Genomic DNA, 19,083 nt, shown 5'->3' on the forward strand with positions numbered 1-19,083 from the left:
GTGGCAGCTCTTCCAGAGGCCAAGGTGGCCCTGCGGGCTGTCCAACAAGAGCAAGCCCTCGGCCGTGGCGAAGGGAGAGTCGCAAAGGGGGTCCAGCTTGGGAGGGTCCCCAGGGCCAGTCAGAACCTGGTGAGGATCCCCGGCCGGGCAGCCCGAGGCCGGCTCAGGGGAGCCGAGGGTCTCGCCCAGGAGCGCCCCGTGCTACAGCCGGAAGGGGGTCTCCCGCCGGCCCGCCCTCCCCCGCCGCCGCCGCCGGGGGCTGGGAGGGGCTCCGGAGACTGGGCGGGGGCGCGGCCCGAGCGAAGGTCTGTGCGCTCCAGCGCCCTCTCCCTGCCGGGGGCTGCCCTGCGGACACCGGCCGGCCCGGGATCCCCAGCCTCGGCCCAGCCCCCGTCCTGGGTGCGGCCTCCACAGCCCAGGATCACCTCGTCCTGCTCACGGCCGGAGACAGGCCGTGTCATCGGTCACGCGCTCGCTGTGGCGGCGTCGGTGGGTTGCACGCCACCCCCAGAAGGGGCTTCCCAAGCACACCCGACCGTGGCGCCGTGGGAAACTCTGGCCCAAACTGTGGGCTGTCCCCGAATGACAGAGGGCCCTGAACAAAGGATCCGCTTACGACTCAACCGTCGTGGTCACTCGAGATAACGTTCGTCATCAGGATCACCGACTTGCGCAGAAAGAACAGAAGGAAAAGACGTCTTTATGGAATCAAACGCTTTTATTTGGAATAAGCATCAAGAAAATGAAGGCAGTTGCCTCATAAATGCAGGGCCACAGAGTACTCAGCGAGAGGTCGGAAAATGATAAAAATATTGTGCAGCAGATTAAAGTAACTTGAAACTACGATCACTGGCTATGAAGGGCATCCACATGGAACCACACGGGAAATAAATGGTAAAATCTTCAGGCGACTTGCTCTCCTGGCTGCCCTGGTGACAGGGGATCCAGCCCGCAGACCTCAGCGCTGCTCTGACCCCCAGTCCACCGGGGCGCCTGCCTAGTGGAGAGCAGGTCGTGCTCTGACTGCTGGGCTCCCAAGGCCTCCGCGCGTCTCTGAGCCACCTGACAGGGGCTCATGCTTCCAGCGAACGGGCTCCAGCACGGGCGGCAGTGGTCGCGCGAGGCTTCACTGGGGCTGCAGCTGGCTCTTCAGTCTGGCAAGTCTCATGAGGCACCTGTCCCTCCACTCCCTCCTGGCAGCTAAGTGCTCCGGGTCATCTGGAACCTTCACGCACATGGCCTGGGAGCAGGAAAGACAAAGAAAAGACAAGAGGGAAAAAGGGGAAAGAAGCATGAAGAGCAACTAACTTGGCAGGAGGGAAATTTCTCCTATTTATGCAAACTCTGAATTTGCTTTCAGAGACAAAAGAAGCCTGGCAAACCCTAAACTAATGTAACTTTCCAAATCCAGAGGGGCCGACGGTTCCTTCAGACGAGTCAAAATGACCTGCCAGTTCCTTGGTCACACCGCTCGGAGGGTCCCCTGAGACCCTGACAGGGCTATGAACAGTCAGGGACGTGGAACCTCAAAGTCAAGCCAAAGAGCCTGGCTACAAACGAATCCTCGCCTTCCACCGGCAGGGAGTCTACACACCTGGTGCACTTTTTCAGCTACGGCCCCGGAAAACTCTGGAACGGGTCCAAAAGTCTTTAGGACATGTTTCATGCCCTCGCTGTACCTGTCACAGTAGCTTAACATACCTGGAAGCACAAGAAAACAAGAATGCCCAAGTCAGAGAACTCTTGTCTGAGGCTCAAACCAAGAATGTGTCCGGAGGGTGTTGCCCTGGGCTCACCCTCCCGTGGACGAAGCAGGGCTGCGGGTGGGAAAGGCACCCCTGTCAGCGGCCCTGGGCTCACTCCTCAAGCTTTTCTCGGTAATAAAGGCCCGAGAAGCAACCCGACCTCCAGGCCTGGGTCAGCGCCTCTCAGGGATGCTGGGTCGGCCCACGTTCCTGCTTTGATTCCTCGACTATCACATGAATCCTGTTTTCACCACAAGCGTCTCCTTCAACGATGTATCTGTGAGGTTACTCGTGTACATGGCTCGAATGCATTTTCTAAGAACCAAAGATGTCAAGTTCAATTAATTCCGTTGCCCACTCCGCTCTTATCCCTGGATTCTACCTGGCACTTGACCCCCCGGGCGGCGGCGGCCTTAACACGGGCTCTTCACCCCAGGGGCTGGCTAGGCTGTGGCCGCTGGGTTAGGGCGCCGCCAGCCACCCGCCCCGACCTGCATCTGAGCCCCGGCCACACGACTTCCCACTACGCCGGGCCCTCGATCGAAGATGGAGCCCTAGGATTCTGGTGGAGAAGCACATGGACAAGAGGCTCACCCTGGCGGGGCTTGGGGCGGGGGGGAGGGAAGCGCCGCACTTAGGAGCAGCGCGCGGGCTGCCTGGCGGAGGCCGACTCCAAGAGGAAGCCCGTCAGCTGCCCACACGCGGGGCGGGCTTGCCTGGACTCACCAATCGGCACACAGCGTGGCCCTCCCTCCCCCATCCCTCCCTCCTGCCCGCCAGGCAGGTCGCCTCGGGAGCCTGGCCCCGGAGCCGCTGAGCTGCGCTGGCCCCTTGCCAACCTCTCTCAAAACCAGGGAGACTCGGCAGTTGGTCAGTCAGGCTAAAAAGATAACAAGGGAACAAACGAAACTGCAGGATTTGCAGAGATCCAGAGCTGGGCCCTCACCGACCCCACGAAAGCTGCGCGATTCATTTAAAATAAAAATGATCTCCACTAGTTACGCCTTAAAAAAGAAAAACAGCTTCTGTGGGGTTGCTTTTGGTGCATCTCCTAAATTCGCTGATTTCAACTGCATTTGTCCCAAATCGTTTGCCTTCTCTCAGAGGGTGATAAAATGATACCCACTTTGTCTTAGAAGAGAAAGTGGGTCGAAGGGTGAGAATTGGAAAATGCAACGTCTCTGACGTTAGCACCTGCAATTAAGTGGTGGACGCTCCCTTTTAAGATGAGGGGTTTCACTGTGTTTACCAGAAGCACCAGGGGACGGTCCAGAGCTCAATATTTACTTCACTGTTACGATTTGTTGGTTTATTCAAACTCAAAGTGATAAAATCCAGACACAAATACAGCTGACTCGTGCTGGGGAAGCAGAGACGCTGAACCAAGTGAGCTGGAGACACTGAGTGAGAAAAGAGCAGGCAGATGTGCTGCAGCCGCGAACTCACCCACTTTCGGAGAAACAAGCTGCCCCGGCCCCCAACCCCCAGCAATGGGCCACGGGACTCGATTCAGGTGCCGTGTTTCACCTCTGGGTCACTTTACGTTTTCTGAACGAGTGTCCCTCTTTCACTGCCCCTGTGAAGTCATCTGAGTCTCCCAGGGGCTTTCTAGAATCTTTTTTTCCCTACTGCCTTTTATACAATTTGTAGTTTTAAAAGGGCTTTTATTTCTTCAGAACAGAATAAAATATGGTGAAACTCTTTACAGTTCATAACTTCTCCCCAACTTGTTCAGAAAACCAATTAAAACTTCAGTCTCATTAGCATAAAAACACTTTCTATAACATGCACTCAGCTCTCAGGGTAAACAGCCCGTTGTTTGTGGCGAGGCTGGGAGCCTCCACTCGCTCCAGACACAGGAAGTTCACAGTGACTTACAGTCAGGATCCGCGGTGTGCCTGCCTTACTGACAACCTTCCAGTGAAGGTATCACTCTTACTATTATTCGCAACACATCCCCTTCCATTAGAGGGTAAAAAAGGAGGCCTTTAAATATTTCCAACGATAATTTTGGCTTCTCTACACCATGAAAGGTGAACTGAGTGGGAATTATTCTAGAATAACAATTTCATTGAAATTGGAAATTAGGGACTTCCCTGGTGGCGCAGTGGTTAAGAATCCACCTGCCAATGCAGGGGACGCGGGTTCGATCCCTGGTCGGGGAGCTAAGATCCCACACGGGATCCCGCGGGGTGGGGCAACTAAGCCTGCGCACAGCCCCTAAGACCCAACACAGGCTAATGAATAAATAAAAACTATGTAAAAAAAAAAAATGGAAAGGAAAAAAACCACTTCACCTTTTATCCCACTAGTCTGCCCTTCCCCCATATCTTCTTTACATCCATGCCCTCTGCTCTGTCAACAATACCCTCTTCCAAAAACTCATAGAGCTTACCTTTTTAGAAGACTCTGAACCTAACTTTTTTTTTTTTTTTGCGGTACACGGGCCTCTTACTGCTGTGGCCTCTCCCGTTGCGGAGCACAGGCTCCGGACGCGCAGGCTCAGCGGCCATGGCTCACAGGCCCAGCCACTCCGCGGCATGTGGGATCTTCCTGGACCGGGGCACAAACCTGTGTCCCCTGCATCGGCAGGCGGACTCTCAACCACTGCGCCACCAGGGAAGCCCTGAACCTAACTTCTTAAGAGATGCTTATATGGAATAAGAAAAGACGGCGGGGGGAGGGGGGGGAACAGATTCTCATGAAATTAGATTTAGCTCATTTCACTGGTTTCTAACGAGCCCAGTGTCTCCACACCATGTATTCTCATGCCACCCCTGTGTGTGGGGGGGGGGTCACTGCTGCTATACCCCTTTTACAGGTGGGGAAACTGAGGTGCAGTGCACTGACCTGCCAAGGTCATCTAGCTTGCAGGTCAGCGGAGCGCTGGCTGACTCCACCAGCCAGACCCACCACTCTGAGAGCCGGCGCTGCCTTAAAACGTAGCCAGACGGAGGAGGCGTGCTGGCCTCCTGCTTCTCAGATCCTAAAATACCTCTACCACGTCCAGATAAACTGTAGCTTTCAAAGACTAATAACTAGCCTTAACCTGAGACGTCGCTTTATATAAAGCTATATCCAGAGGAAGGATTCTTGATATATTCTGGTGACACTGTGAGGAATAACGAGCGTTTCCATTGATGCCAAGCCAGATCTCGAAACCGTCTAACTCTGGTCTCTGGAATGCTCTGAAGTTGAAAACTACATCCGTCCACCACTATCATATTAAGCCAATTAGGTTTGCTTATCATTTCTGCTTTGTTTGAAAAATTGCTGTGGGCCTCCTTCCTGTCTGCACACTATTTGATTCTTGAGTTTCTGGTTTCATCGGCTTCTGTTTCTATTTGTTTGAGAGTTAAAGCTGTTCTCAGTCTCTCCCTATAGATTTCTTGTGATACCTGAATTATCTTATTTTTCTCAAGAAAAAAAAAAAAGGTAGAAAGCAAAAGAAAAACATGACGGTTACCAGGCAGTGTCTACGTCCACTTCAAATGCTTAAATATGTTCCTCACTTTTAAGGTTCTGGTTGAAAAAAACATTTGAAATTTTCCAAGGCTTCATTTTAATGAGCGATCGTGGGAACCCCTGCTCGCTGCTCTCTGCGCAGCCCCGTGCTCAGCGCTGCCCCCTCCCTGCTCCGCCCCGGGGAGAACCATCCCGTGCTGAACTGCTTCTGGGCGCACACGTGTGCAGCCGGGCACCAACACATCTAGGAAACTGCTTGACTCACTCACTGGAAACTATATTCCACCAATTACTGTGGTGAGAAGTGACTGAACGAACAGGAAAACACCGAACTCTAAAATCTATGTCCAACAGACTCCCAGGGGTCACCTGCTCCGGCCCCCCGCCCTCTGACCTCACTGCAGGAGTCTCCTCTCAACCCAAGCGTCTGGCAGGTGGGCACCAGCCTCCGGCCCCTCAGCTCCCCTCTCACGGCAGGGCCTCTCCGCACATCAGCTCCAGGTTCTAGAAAGTTCCTCCGGCTGTTTCCGGTCTTCTGTTCTAGCTCCAGCCCCACAAAAGACACAGACAGACGGACACACACTACTCCGGTCACCTTCTTCTGGATATGCTCCAGTTTCTCAACACGTTCGTTAAACGTAGACCATGGAGCTGAACACAACATTTGTTTTCTATCTGTACTCAAGTTTCACAACTTAATAACCTAATGCTTAAAACAATACACAAAAATTGTACAAATTTATGACAACATAAAAAAGCACAAGGATAAGTTACTTATCATTTCAGCACCAAGAGACAGCAGCAGTAATAACATTTAGGTGACATTTTCCCAGATTTTTATGCATAGCTTTTTTGATTTATTTTGTCTTAATTTGTTGTAGGTTTTATTGCTTGTTTTTCAAATGATGTCCTTTTTTTCAGTTGATTAAAGTCGGGCTGAAAGTTTCATTCTTGGGAGAGTCTCCCCTTCTCAAGTTATTTTTCTTTCAGTGTCACCAGCTCACTGGCTCTCACCTACTCCCCCAGCCCCTGGAGGTCGGCTTCTGGGGCAGCCGCCAGCCAGGCCTGTCCCCGCAGCTGTCACCAGCCCTTCTCCCGCAGAAGCCCCTCCCTCAGGCCTCCCCGCCTTCTGGAAGGAGACCCACGCTCAGCAAACACGCTCAGAAGCTGCTCCTACTTGGGCAGAAGGTGTGTGCAGTCGAGGTGCCGGTGGTCATGTCCCCAGTCCTATTTCTTCTTCTTGCCTCTGTAAAGCACTTCACCATCGTTCTCAGGAAACACAGCTCTGCCTTCCTCAGGCTGGAGGGTCCTTGGCGGTGTCAGCAGCATCTCACCCCCGCCCCCCAGTTCTTGCCACAGGGAGGTGCGTGGAGCCCGCGTGGACTTTCCCCTCAGCCCCTCCCTGTGAATGACGGACTGGCCGCCATCTCCTGCACGACACTGTTTCTATTCAGTTGTAAGAAAAGGCAAGATTGACCGTTACAAAACCATGAAAGCACTAAACAGCACAGAATCCCACCTTGAACCCGACGGAACGGAAGCCTACCTTCGGCGTTGAGGTGCATGGTCTCCAGGGGCCCAATGAACGCGTACCGCATGCCCAGGCCGTCCGACATGACGAGGTCAAGGTCGCCCGGGGACACTACTCCTTCCTAAGTGGAGAGAAGGGGTCGGCAAGGTGGTGAGTCCTCGGGGAAGACCGTTTCATTACCATCATTCTCATCCTGACTTCTCTAGAGCGGGATCCCAAAATTCTCTGCAAAGCACTATCACAGGTTTCATCAAACGCGGCATCACAGAACTGTAGGATACAAACGGATCCTGAAAGGAGAGTGTGCTGTGAAATGGTCGAATACCAATTCAATCTCCGGCCCCTCCACTGTCCCCCCTTCTCTAACCTACAACCCTCGTCCTGTCGGAAGCAAAGGGCGGAAGCCTTCTCTGCACCTCTGCCTGAGACCCGGGGCTGTCGGAAGAGCTGGAGAGCGTCCTCCAGGCTTCGTCCGCCTGCAAGCCCGGCTGCGCTCAGCTTTTGATGTGCTCGTAAACAAGTGCTATTCTTTGATGCAAGGCAGCTTCGAGCAGTGAGTGTGTGTGTGTGTGTGTGTGCGTGCGTGCGTGCTGCTCACACGGCCCTACCTTCCACGCGGTCGCCTGCGGAAGGAGCAGGGACGCAAGGTGATGACCCGTGCGGCCGCCGGGAGAGGGAAGCGGCCCAGGCTGTCAGGGTGGCTGCAAAGTCTCCAGCTCTTGTTACCGGAGCGCCTTCCTCCACGTGGAGAGGCCCCGCTTCGGGAACAGGGAGTCGGGGGTGGAGCAAGCCTGGACCCTCAGCCCCGGCGCGCACACACCCCCCGCCCGGCGCCCGCCTTCCCTCCCTCCCCTGGGCCGGGGGCTCCACCACCAAAGTCCAGGCCCCCAGGAGGCCCGCGCGCCCCTCACCCCTGCGGCCCAGCTGCCGGGGGGAGAAAACAGTCCCTCGGGCCCCTGTGGGCGTCTGCGAGGAGGGGGGGGCCGGGGGCCCACGCAGGGCAGGGGTGATTCGGAGCGACTGAGGACCCTGGGTGAGAAGCCCTTTCCGCGTGGCTGCACACACGTGCGCACGTGCGTGTGACAGATGGGAACGCGCGGAGCCACACGCAGAGCTGAGCGCGCGGCCCCTCCAGGCTTCCTGACTCGCCCAGAGGCAAACATCCTGACTTTCGTAATAACCATCCCTTCCTCCGCGTTCCCGAAACATGGAGTCTGCATTTTGCCTGTTTTCCATCTTCTTGGAGATGGATTCACAGTGCGTTCTTTTCTGACTTGCGTTTGTCACTCCACCTCACGCTTTCAAGATTCACCAGAGTCGTGTGCTGCTGTAGGCGCCCGTCCTCGCGGCTTCCTCATCCGTCCTACTGTTGGTAAACATCTGGGCTGTCGTCATTTCCACCGTAAACGACTGCAGAGCCGCGGCCTGGCGCGTCCTCCACTGGGAGCCGATGTGGCTGCACCCGTGTCGCTGTCCCCAGGTGGCGCGGACCAGGGGCTTCCTATTAGTTCTAAACCATCCTTGGGTTCATCTGACTGCTACTGAGAGCAAATCAACCCAGTTCACTCAGATACTCACCAGTCGCCCGCCCTCCCCTCCTGGTGGCACAGCTGGGGGGGGGGGGCGGGGCGGGGCATGGGCACCAGGAGGAAACACTGAACACAAGGCCCGTGGTGGTGCCGCCCAGAACCACCAAGAAACGACTGCTGGTCCGCAGGGTCCGGCCGCCTCTCTCCCTCGCTCCCTCCGCGCCATGTCTTGGGCAGGAAGGGCATTCCCGCACCCAAGGCTCCCAAGGCTCGGGAGCGCCGTGAAAGGCAGCCACGCAGGGGCTGCCGACCCTCCCTCGGCCCTGGCCCCCAGGTCAACATTCCAACAGCCTCGAGTTTCCATTCCACCACCAAACTGGGAAGGATGCGGACCCGGAAGCCAGCCTGGCCTGCGACGGTGTTTGCCTTGACTCTCTTCTCCCAAAACTGTGTTCAGTACTTTCAGAGCTGACTTCCAAAGATTTCAAAATACCCACGCAGTGAGCCACCCAGAGTAATTAAATTCTGATTTGTAAGCGTCGTGAGCGCTAACAGTGACCCGACCAATCAAAGCGTTAGAGGGCTTCTCCATCACCCGACGCCCTCACACTGGAGAGGACCTGCACTTGCTTCACCCCTGCTTCATCCACGGAGGGCGGTCAGTTTTTGACCAGTTGCTATTCATTAGCTGAACAAGTTAGAAAAGAGAAAAAGGTTTAATATTTCCTCTTCCTAACTGCTGCTTTCTGCCCGATTTGAATTTTCTGAGGCAGATTTCTCTAAGCTTGAGCTTTTACCCAGAAGCTAAATCCAAAGAAAAGAATCGGCCACGAGAAATTCAGCCAAGATGCTCGCTGATTAGGGTCCACGCCACTGAGGCAGGTGCCCGGGTTCATCCCTGCTGCACTCAGCGCAGAACTGAAGCTTCATGTTCGGGATATTCTGAAGGTCAAGTTGTGCTGTGAGCTCCGCTCCACCCAGAGCCCTAGTGCCACCTGTGGCCTAGATGTTAACATTATCAATAATAACTAAATAAATCCTTGCTATGGCATAAAAGGCGGGCCAAGCGCTTGAGATGAATGGATCTGGTGACAACTCCTTGGATAGAGACAGGACCCCCGCAGCAGTTTGAGGACTGAAACTCCCTCATTCCAGTGTGCCTGGGGGGTCAGTATAGCTATCAGTACTTCCTCTATCTCGTGGTAAAATTCTCAAGTCACACGTACAAGGAAAAGCCCCAAGTGGTTAAAAGTTTCCTAAATCTCAGACAGAGCAATGGACACTATGATCACTGCTAGTTCAAAAGGTGGTTTGCATCATGTCCTGAAAAACCACTGGATGAGGACAGCCCAGCCAGAGTGGGCAGGAGCCCCTTCACTGAACACCTCCTGCCTCAACTCACCTCCTTTAGCTAAAGTCTAAGACTTTCCACAATCCACCACCACACACCCACGGCCTGGGCATACACTTTGCACCTGGCGTGCTCACAGGAGGTTCCCAGACTGCCACCCACAAGCAAGGTGCAAACTTCAAGTGCAATGAAAGGTCTGGGATGTACCAGTCAGGGTCCCACCAGAGAGACAGAACCGCTCAGCTATAGATACGCCAAGAGATTTATGCCAAAGAATCGGCGTGTGGACACCGGCACATCTGACATCCAGGGCGGGAGCCGCTGGTGGAGACCTCAGCTCTGCCCTTAAGGCTGTTCAATTGATGGGATGAAGTTTGCCCAGATTATTGAGAATAATCTCCTTACTCAAGTCAACTGACTGTAGCTGCTAATCGCATCTATAAAACATCTTCAGAGAAACACAGGCTGTGACTGAATGAGCGGCCCTCTGGCCCAGCCCAGCCGATCCTCGCAGGGGGCAGAGTGGAAGCTCAAAGCACGATCCTTACCCTCGGGCATCCTGGGTCTGGTACTTTGTGAGCAGGGGCAGGAGGATGGGAAGACACCACTAAAATAAGGACCGTGGTGCTCGGCCTGTCCTTCGGGGGTACGCGAAAGAAGGGGGAGGCGGCGGGGGTCTTGCGTAGCTCAGGAATGCAAAATCTGCTGAAGGGAGAGCCATGGGACTGTCTCCTCTACTGATGACCAGCTGCCCAGAAATACCCTTCCTTCTAATCACCCCCTTCTCATATTAAACTTTCTTGTTCGAGGCACATACTTTTGGCATATGGCCTCGCAGTCACTTGCCTTTCTCACGTTTCTCATGCCGTCTTTCCTTGTCTGGTTCTCTTTTACTATTTCCCAGCTTTTGATCTCTACTTTTCACCACACCTGGTCCTGAATTTTCAAGTCTCTCTTGCGCAAACACTTCTCCACCTCGGCCGGCACCATCACCACGAGGAACAGACCCGCCTCCCAGGAATCTGGACGAGGTTATACACAAGTTCCCCCAACCAGAGCTGCGCAGGCTTCAATCCAATGTCTTAACTGAGACAAAAAAAGCTTTAGTGTGTCAGACGACGAAATGCAACATCCAGGGGCGTGAAGGAAGCATGTGCTGGTCCAGCATCACCCCCCCGTCAGAGGCCCAGGAGAAGGGGTTACAGAGAAAGAGGCCACCTCAGGCTTAGTCCCCGATCCCCAGAGACGTTCAGTGTCAAGCCAGACGCCAGTGACCCCGGTGCAGAGATAGTCAAGCCCGAGTCGGGGCACTGGACTCTTTAGAAAGTCCATCCCTGCAGCCCTTATGAACAAACGGTACAGAGTAATAACGTAGTTACTGATCGTGGAGTTTAAACCAAGGACTATCACGATGATGAGGGTTCGGGTTTTTCTCACAAGAAACCAGCTAGAACCATGAGTTAGTTCCTTCCACTCACGTACGCCTGCATGCCTTTGTTTCCTACACTCTTTCGCTAAGCACTGCGTCTCCCACACACAATATGAAAACTGGCTCCGGAGCCAGTGACGAAGCCCTGATTCACCCGTCCCCACCCACACTTCCTTCCAGGGAAAAGGCGAGGCAAGGACAGAACTTTCATAGGTGAAAAAGGGGAGACTGCTAAGTGCTGCCCCGCTGTCACCCAGAGGCTGTCGGGTCTGTGAGCCGCTCAGCACCCTGTGTTTTCCTGGAAGCGGGGCGGGGCCATTCCTGCGGGATGACACAGGCAAACCGTGCGACCCTGGAGAAGAGCTGACTGAACACATTTAGCTGATGCAACGGGACACTGACTCATACGCATCAAACCCCTGCATCCAGCGCCTCAGAGGGGACGCGGGGCAAGGAGACGAGAGCTCACGGTGGACGGTCCCAGCCAGGCCACTGGGAAGTGAGGGGCAGACGGGGCCGCATCCTCGGCAGGTGTCCGGCCCGACAGGGCGATCCCACTGCCCGAATTGTTCTGGGAGAAGAAGGCGCCAGAGGAGGAGACCGTATGTGCAAAGAGGCATCGTACGGCAGAAAACTTGAAATGACCTTAAAACAACCCACAGCAGGCGAACGATTAGATTTTTTCAAAAGGATCAGTGGAATGAAATCTCATGAAGCCATTAGAAATGAATAAAAAGTCGAGGAAAGTTTTTTTTTTTTTTTTTTTTTTTTTGCGGTACACAGGCCTCTCACTGCTGTGGCCTCTCCCGTTGCGGAGCACAGGCTCCGGATGCGCAGGCTCAGCGGCCATGGCTCACGGGCCCAGCCGCTCCGCGGCACGTGGGATCTTCCTGGACTGGGGCACGAACCCACGTCCCCTGCATCGGCAGGCGGACTCTCAACCACTGCGCCACCAGGGAAGCCCTCGAGGAAAGTATTCTTAACAGAGGCTAGACAAGAACACAGAAAAATAAAAGCAATTTGGCTCAGGGTAGGGAACGTAAGTGGTATTTTCCCTTTGAATATTTTTAAGAATAAAGCTTTTAGCGGAAAGAAACCAAAAAATGAAAAGGAAAGAGGGGAAAGGCTTTGTCTTAACCCGAGGGATAGTCCAGAGCTGTCTGGGCCGCGGCAGCGACACCCTCGTGTGATTTTTCTTACTTTGCAGCGCTCGTAACAAAGCTTTCAGGGAGAAAAACACCAGTATTATGAGTCCAACACAAAGAAAAGGCCTGGACCTTAAATACAGCCAAAGCCCAAGGCATCCGTTCGTGCAAATGTAAGCGCACCAGGGCTCGCTGCGGTGGTGGAGCCCTAACTGGGGTCGTCCGGGAACAGGGCTCTCGACAGAGAGGTGGGCGCCAAGCAGCGGTAGCCCTCGGCCTCCACGCCGAGGCACCCCTGGCCCGTGGCCACCTGCCCCTCACGACCAGCCACGGAGCTTCACACCCCCAGGGCCGCTCCCGCCTGCACCTCGGGAAGCAGGATGGCCGGGCCTCAGGCTCCCTGTCCCAGAGGTCACCTGCGCCTCGCCTCTCTGCCCGTTCTCCTGCGGACGCCTTCCCTCCGCCTCCGTCCTCCACCGGGGGCGCCGGCCTCCCCCGCCCTCCCCCGCCCTGCCTGTTAACTTTCCAGCTCACAGCAGAGGACCTGAAAGCCATCACTGCCCGATTAGCTGTGGGTGGGGATTACCAGTCAGGTGTTAGAGTGACAGCATTTCATTTTCTTTTCCTTTTTAAAGATTTTTTTTTCTTTTGGGATGTGGAACATCCTTAAAGTCTTCAGCGAACTCGCTACAATACAGCCTGTGCCCCGCGCCCCGATTTCCCGGCCCCGAGGCACGCGGATCCCAGCTCCCCACTGGAAGGCGCCGTCTCGGCCACCGCACCGCCAGGGAAGTCCCTGGTTTTCTTTTAGAGCGGTCAGAATCCTAGCATAGGTGCTTCTACTTTAAACACTGCTGCAGTAACCCCAGGCATGCCAAGCAGGTTTTTTAAATTGAGTATGTGGTTGGTGTCTTCATTACGTGTATCTGTTAATGGGGCTGGAGTTGTCTCTGAAACAGTAAGTCAGCAGAATCTCTCCTTTCAGTAGGGTTTTGCTGCTCGCCAGCGCGGCTACTCAGAAAATAACCTCCCGTAAAAGGGTAAATCCTATTACAGAAATGGTCTACTTCTTACAGGCCGTTGCTGCCGGGAGAGTTCTAATTGACTGGTGATTCCCAGCCAGCAGATCAAGTCTCTCAGCTGTACCGCCCTGAGGGAGACCGTCGGAGTCTGCGGGCTGCAGCTGGGCCGGGCGCTCCCCATGCAGGAGGGAACCTCAGGAGAGCTGGACGGACCAGCTCCACGCACAGGAGGCGCCAGCAGGAACAGGAGCTCCAGACGCGAACCTGCAGCCCAGTGCCCCCCGCCTTCCTGCCGTGCCTGCACGCCCACAGGTTGTCACACGCGGCCTAACGCGCGTCGGCCAGGAGTGGCCTCTCGTTAATTTGATCGCCTCCCAGTGGTCAGTGAAGGACATGAAACACTTGCTGAGCCACAGGTGTGGGTCCTGATATAGTTCCGGGGCTTCTTAAAATGCTGAGACCCTGGTGTCCTTCCAGAGCTGCCCTGTAACGAGAAACGCCTCCCTCTCCATCTGCCTCTGAACGGAAGGCCACTGATAGGAGGCTCTTCCAACTTACAGCCGAGAAAGCAGGTCTCAGTTAATTTGGAGGATGGTCCTCATGAAGGGGGTGGCACACCTGCTCCGAAGGGCCTGTAGTCCCAGCTGACGCGTCCCCCGAGAAGCAGGCTAAGCTAAGGAGGATGGCAGTGCAGCTGGGTCCACAGCAGGCTCGGTACACTGCACGGGAGAAAGAGCTTGAACAGCTGGAACCCAGAGAACCCTTCAGTGTCCTCTGGGGATGGACTTCCTGCCACGGACAAGCTGACCCAGGCTTCGGAAGGCAAGACAGAGGCCAGGTGAGCACAGGGACGTGGGCCAGGACTGAAAGGTGAGCTCCAGGGGCCGGGGGAAGACAGTTCCCTCAGCCTTGTCGAGGTTAGGTTTTCAGGAGGTACAATAAATAATGCAGAGATGGCAGGAAAACGTTTTAGAAAAAGTTTCCATGGGTGAATTTTGACCTAGGGCGCCTGGTGACGGGCAGTCATAAGACTTGTGGACCCTGGAGCAGATGAACACCAAGCAGGGATGGACCGGGCACCCGGCGGCGCAGGAAGCCGAGCCCTGCGTGGGGCAGGGAGAGCTGCCCAGGCCCCGGTTGAAAGCGGCAAACAGAGGAAGCATCCTTCCTGGAAGGACCGAGGCTCAGAGCTGGGGGAGGAAAAGGCAACCATGAGGAAATCCACTCAGACACTTTACTTGTGTGAGAGAAAAACATAGGCACTTCCCTGGATGTCCAGTGGTTAGGACTCTGCGCTTTCACTGCCGAGGGCCCGGGTTCGATCCCTGGTCAGGGAACTAAGACCCAGCGAGCCATGCAGCAAGGCCCCCCCCAAAAACAAAAAAAGTTTACGGTTTTTTTTAGAAATAAATTTGCTTTTTATTTCTTATTCTTTATTTATTTGGCCAAGCTGTGTGGTCTGCAAGATCTCAGTCCCCCAACCAGGGAGGGAACCCAGGCCCTCGGCAGTGAAAGCTCAGAGTATGAACCACTGGACTGCCAGGGAATTCGCAACCCCTAAACTTTTAAGTTTAAAGTTTAAAAGACGTAACATGTAGAAAATCCTACAGCTGAGCGTGTGGTGGGGAGGGCAGGAGCTGGCCTCTTTCTTGGCGCCCTTAACCGCCCTTCACTCCTTCTACATGACTCTTCTTGCCAAGTACACCGATGGGTGTCGCCAAGGTCTCTTCTGTAACATGTTGCTCAAGCCTCAGCTTTTTCCTACTGGCCGCGCTCCAGGGGAGCCAAGCCTTAAGCGGTCCTGGTGTTTCCAACACCTTCTCTCTAAATAAAAGCTTCTAAAATAGCCCCGCCTTCCACCTGCCCGGAAGCACGGCTTCGAACGTGCTTTCTCTTGTCGGGCCACTCAGGCCACGAGTCTCTGCAGCCTTCCTTGATCCCAGAGCCTGCAGAGCAAGTGACTCAGCCTGCCTCTCCTTCTCTTCATCCTCGCCACCTGTTCGTGCTGGTTTGCCTCCCGAGTCATTGGCAGGTCCTGTACGTACTCAGGGTGACATTCATGGAGAAAAGGCCCCCCCAGACTCAGGAAAGGACGGCTGCAAGGCGGCTCGCTGTCTGACCTGGCTTCCTTCTCAGAAGGCTCCGTGTGCGAGAAGCAAACTTCTGGGGTTGAACTTGAACTTGGAGAACTGGGCCCATGCTCACACTGGCTTCTAAAAGAAGAGCGAAATCCAACAACCGCCTCCCGCCACGCGATCACAGCCCAAGTGAGAGAAACCTAAGGGGTAGTTCGGGCAGCGAGTCTACGGCGTTAGGTCATCTTCCCCCCAAACTCCGCTCAGTACTATCGGTCCCCGGTGTCGGCCCCTCCGTAAAGGAGTTGGCAGTTCTCTCCAGTTTAGGTGTAGCTTGACGGCGAGGCTGGAACCCGCAGCCCAGCCTACAGCACCAGCCCGGGAGCACCGGATTCGCGGGGGCCGGCAGGGCCGCCTCTCAGGCCCAAGGAGCCATCACCCTTGGAGGGACACTCTGTTCACACAGGCCTGCGACAAATGAGGAAAACCAGACTACGGTTTGCATCCCTGCTCCGGAAACCAAAGGCCACGTGAGGATCGCTGATGCCAAACGTGCGGCCGGCGTGACGGGGAAGACAGCATCTGGGGGACTGAGGGGGACGGGAGCTTTGATTTGGAGGAGCAGTGAAAACCTAGCATTCGTTTGTTCTGCTGTGTTTGTGTTTTAATCACAAGTGAACTAAATCTTGTCTTAAAATCAATTTTCACATTTTTTTCGGGATAACCAGAGGTATTCAGTGCCATAAATCTAGGACTAGGAATCGGGACCATGTAAGAGTCTTTCCACTAAGCAAAGATGGTTAGAGCTGCATGTTTATCTATTGTGAGCCCTGAGTCAGAGATAAAGAGGGTCAGAAACAAGAGACACGCAAAGACAGAAAACATGGAAGGGGAAAAGGCAACTGAGAAAGACGGCAGAATATACTGTATCTCATTGAAGTTAAGACTCCATTGATTGAAAGTTAAATTAGCATTTAACGCTCCATTATGGAAGAAAAATGCTGCCAATAAAACGAAGATGTTAAAATGTAAAAAAAATAAATCAATTTTATCTTAGAACAGATGGAATTCCATACGTCAAGGCTGAGGCCAAGGTCTCAGGGCTGAGCCAGGACTCCTCCCCCTTTACGATGCACGGGAATCCCCTGGGAGGGGAGGGGGTTGAAAAAATGCAGAGTCCAGTTGCGCAGGGCTGGGGTGGGGCCTGAGACGCTGACCCTCCAGCAAGCGCCCAGGTGACGCCCGCGCTGCCACCCTGAGCCCCAGGACCTCACTCGTGCCCTGGCATGTGAGCATTGCAGCTCGGAGCTAACTCACAGGTGACTGCTGTTACATCCCTGGACTCTGGGATTCAGAAAACGTGGTTGCCACCTCATCACTGTAACCATAACACCTACTCGAGCATTAGTACACGCCAGCCACGTTCTAAGCCCTTTACAGACATAACCCGTCCAACCCTCATCAGATCTTGACGGGGAACAGTCCGTTGTCATCTTCACTTACAAATGCAGACACCGTGGCACACAGGCGGCACAGGTCTGAATTCCTACCAGACCGGGGAGCATGGATCAAACCACTTAATTTATAAAGGCAAAAATAACAATATGTCTCTCGTGGTTTTAGGACTGGATGATCTGAAAAACTCTGAAAATCATGAGAAATGTAAAGTACTTTGTAAGCTCTGAAATACTATATACAAACGGAAGTCACTGATGAGGAGATGATTCTCAGTGGTTTGCTGTGCTAAGACTCCTCATTCCTGTGTTTTACAGTCAGTCCTCTGTATCCACGGGTTCCGCATCCTCGAATTCAACTGATCGTGGATCAAAAATGTTCAGGAAAAAGAATCCAGAAAGGTCCAAAAGGCAAAAGTTGAATTTGCTAGAAAGGCAACTGTTTACACAGTTTTTACATCCTATTTACGACTATTTAAATGCACTGACATTGTATGAACAACTGTTTACACGTGACTGAGGTTGTAGTAGGTATTGGAAGTAATCTAGACACGACTTCAAATATGCTGGAGGGACCGCTGTGCTCTCCTAAATTACATCCAACAGAAACCCTTGAGTGGCTTTACCACAAAATGTCTCATCTGTGAACTTTACCACACGATCCTGGAGATGCACTTTATTAGCTGAAACCAGCCCTCATAACAGCTGTGCTCGTGCCAGGACGAAAGCTGGACCACGGAAGCCTGGAATCTCTCAAAGGGTCCCGCACAGACCACAGCCCCGAGCAAGACGCCAGAGGCCCAAGGAGCAGAAATCACCTGGATGTTACCTTTCTCAGAAGGATGAACAAAACCGGAGGTAAGCGATTTAAAGCTCATTACCACCCGCACATTCCGATGGGCTGAGAACCCAAGGGCGGCTCCGTGATTCACTCCCGCTCGCCTCCACGGACCCTCCCTCAACAGGGCAGGAATTTACGGGCACTACAAGCTCAGCTGTTGTCTGGGCGAGAGTCTGTCATTACAACACTACTTCCCTTATTGTGCTCGTCAGCTAAAGATCGACTGAAAATCACTTTTCTGGCCAACAGGATCCTGTCACCCAGTGACCTAACCTCGGATGACTAGACTATAGCCATTGGCATTTCCCAGCCAACAGGGGCTGCTCCGTCCCAATTCTGCAGCCAAACGGTCCAGGAAAAAACGGACTGCACGGCTGTGAGCGCCCATGTGCCCTTGCAGCCGGGGCACCCGTCCTGCTCCCACAATGGATGCCCTGCGGAGCTCACGGGCTGGGACGGGACAGTGTGCTCTGCGCAGCCTCTTCCCGACCTTGGCTCATCTCCCCTGGTTCCCCACGAAGGACAGGCCCGTGCAGGAACCACACACACACACACACACACACACACACACACGCACGCACGCACACACACACACACGCGTGCGCACGCACATGCACGCACACATGCACGCACACACACCGCTCCCACCCTGTCTTTCCTGGAATTTCTCTCTCCTGCTTGGTTGCAAGGATGAAGGGATACCCTCCCTCCAGAGTTAGTGAGACTGAAAACAGGAAAACCACAGTGGGGGGGCAGGGGGAGGGAATCAATGAAACAAAAAGCCTTCTCTTCAGGAAAGCACCAAAACTGATAAATCTCTGGCATGACAAAGATAAAGAGAGCAGACATGAATCACCCACAACAGGAATGAACCCAGGGATGTCACGACAGGCACCACCGACAACTTCACGCTCGTAAGTTCAGCCACAGAAGAAACGGGCCGATTTCTCCAAAACCGTAAACCGCCAGAACTCATCCAAGATGAAACAGACAGCCTGAATGGTTCTACAACCACTAAAGCTGCTGAATTTGTAATTAAAGACCAAAAAAGAATTCTCCAGGCCAGGTGGTTTCATTGGAGAATTCGACCAAACATTTAAGGAAGAATTAACAGAACTTTTACAATCTCTTCCAGAAAACAGAAGAGGAAGGAAAACTTCCCAACTCTTGAGTTTTCCTCGAGTTGGTGTTCCTCGTTTAGATGACAGAAAGCAAAATTCAACTGCAGGGCTTTTCTCCATCTCTTCCAGGCACTAAGATATCTTACAAATAAAAGTCGCCCTAAAATCTCCGCAACGTTTCACTGTAATAGTGAATTTTTCTTGCGGTATATTAAGTTCCCGTACTCTAGACAAGTGGAAATATTTTTATTTTATTTTCTTTATTTTTTTGGCCACGACGGGTCTCAGCTGCATCATGTGGGATCTTCTGTTGCTGTTGTGGCGCGTGGGCTTCTCTCTAGTTGTGGCGCGCGGGCTCCAGAGCGCAGTGGGCTC

At 53.8% G+C, this 19,083-nt stretch overlaps 1 protein-coding gene across 2 annotated transcripts in view; it reads right to left on the bottom strand.

Annotated features, from left to right (window-relative positions):
- Positions 1 to 706: 706 nt before the first annotated feature.
- The window catches only part of CRYL1 (crystallin lambda 1), a 73,643-nt gene continuing 55,266 nt past the window's right edge, over positions 707 to 19,083 (bottom strand). For both annotated transcript variants that reach the window (XM_059996084.1, XM_059996085.1), the window contains exons 6-8: positions 6,757 to 6,862; positions 1,595 to 1,701; positions 707 to 1,240 (exon numbers count right to left, since the gene is read on the bottom strand). In XM_059996084.1, coding sequence (XP_059852067.1) covers positions 1,127 to 1,240; positions 1,595 to 1,701; positions 6,757 to 6,862 — 327 coding nt within the window. In that variant the 3' untranslated portion in view covers positions 707 to 1,126. The remainder of the gene's footprint in view (positions 1,241 to 1,594; positions 1,702 to 6,756; positions 6,863 to 19,083) is intronic.

This window comes from Delphinus delphis, chromosome 18, assembly GCF_949987515.2.
Source record: "Delphinus delphis chromosome 18, mDelDel1.2, whole genome shotgun sequence".
Taxonomy (NCBI): Eukaryota; Metazoa; Chordata; class Mammalia; order Artiodactyla; family Delphinidae; genus Delphinus; species Delphinus delphis.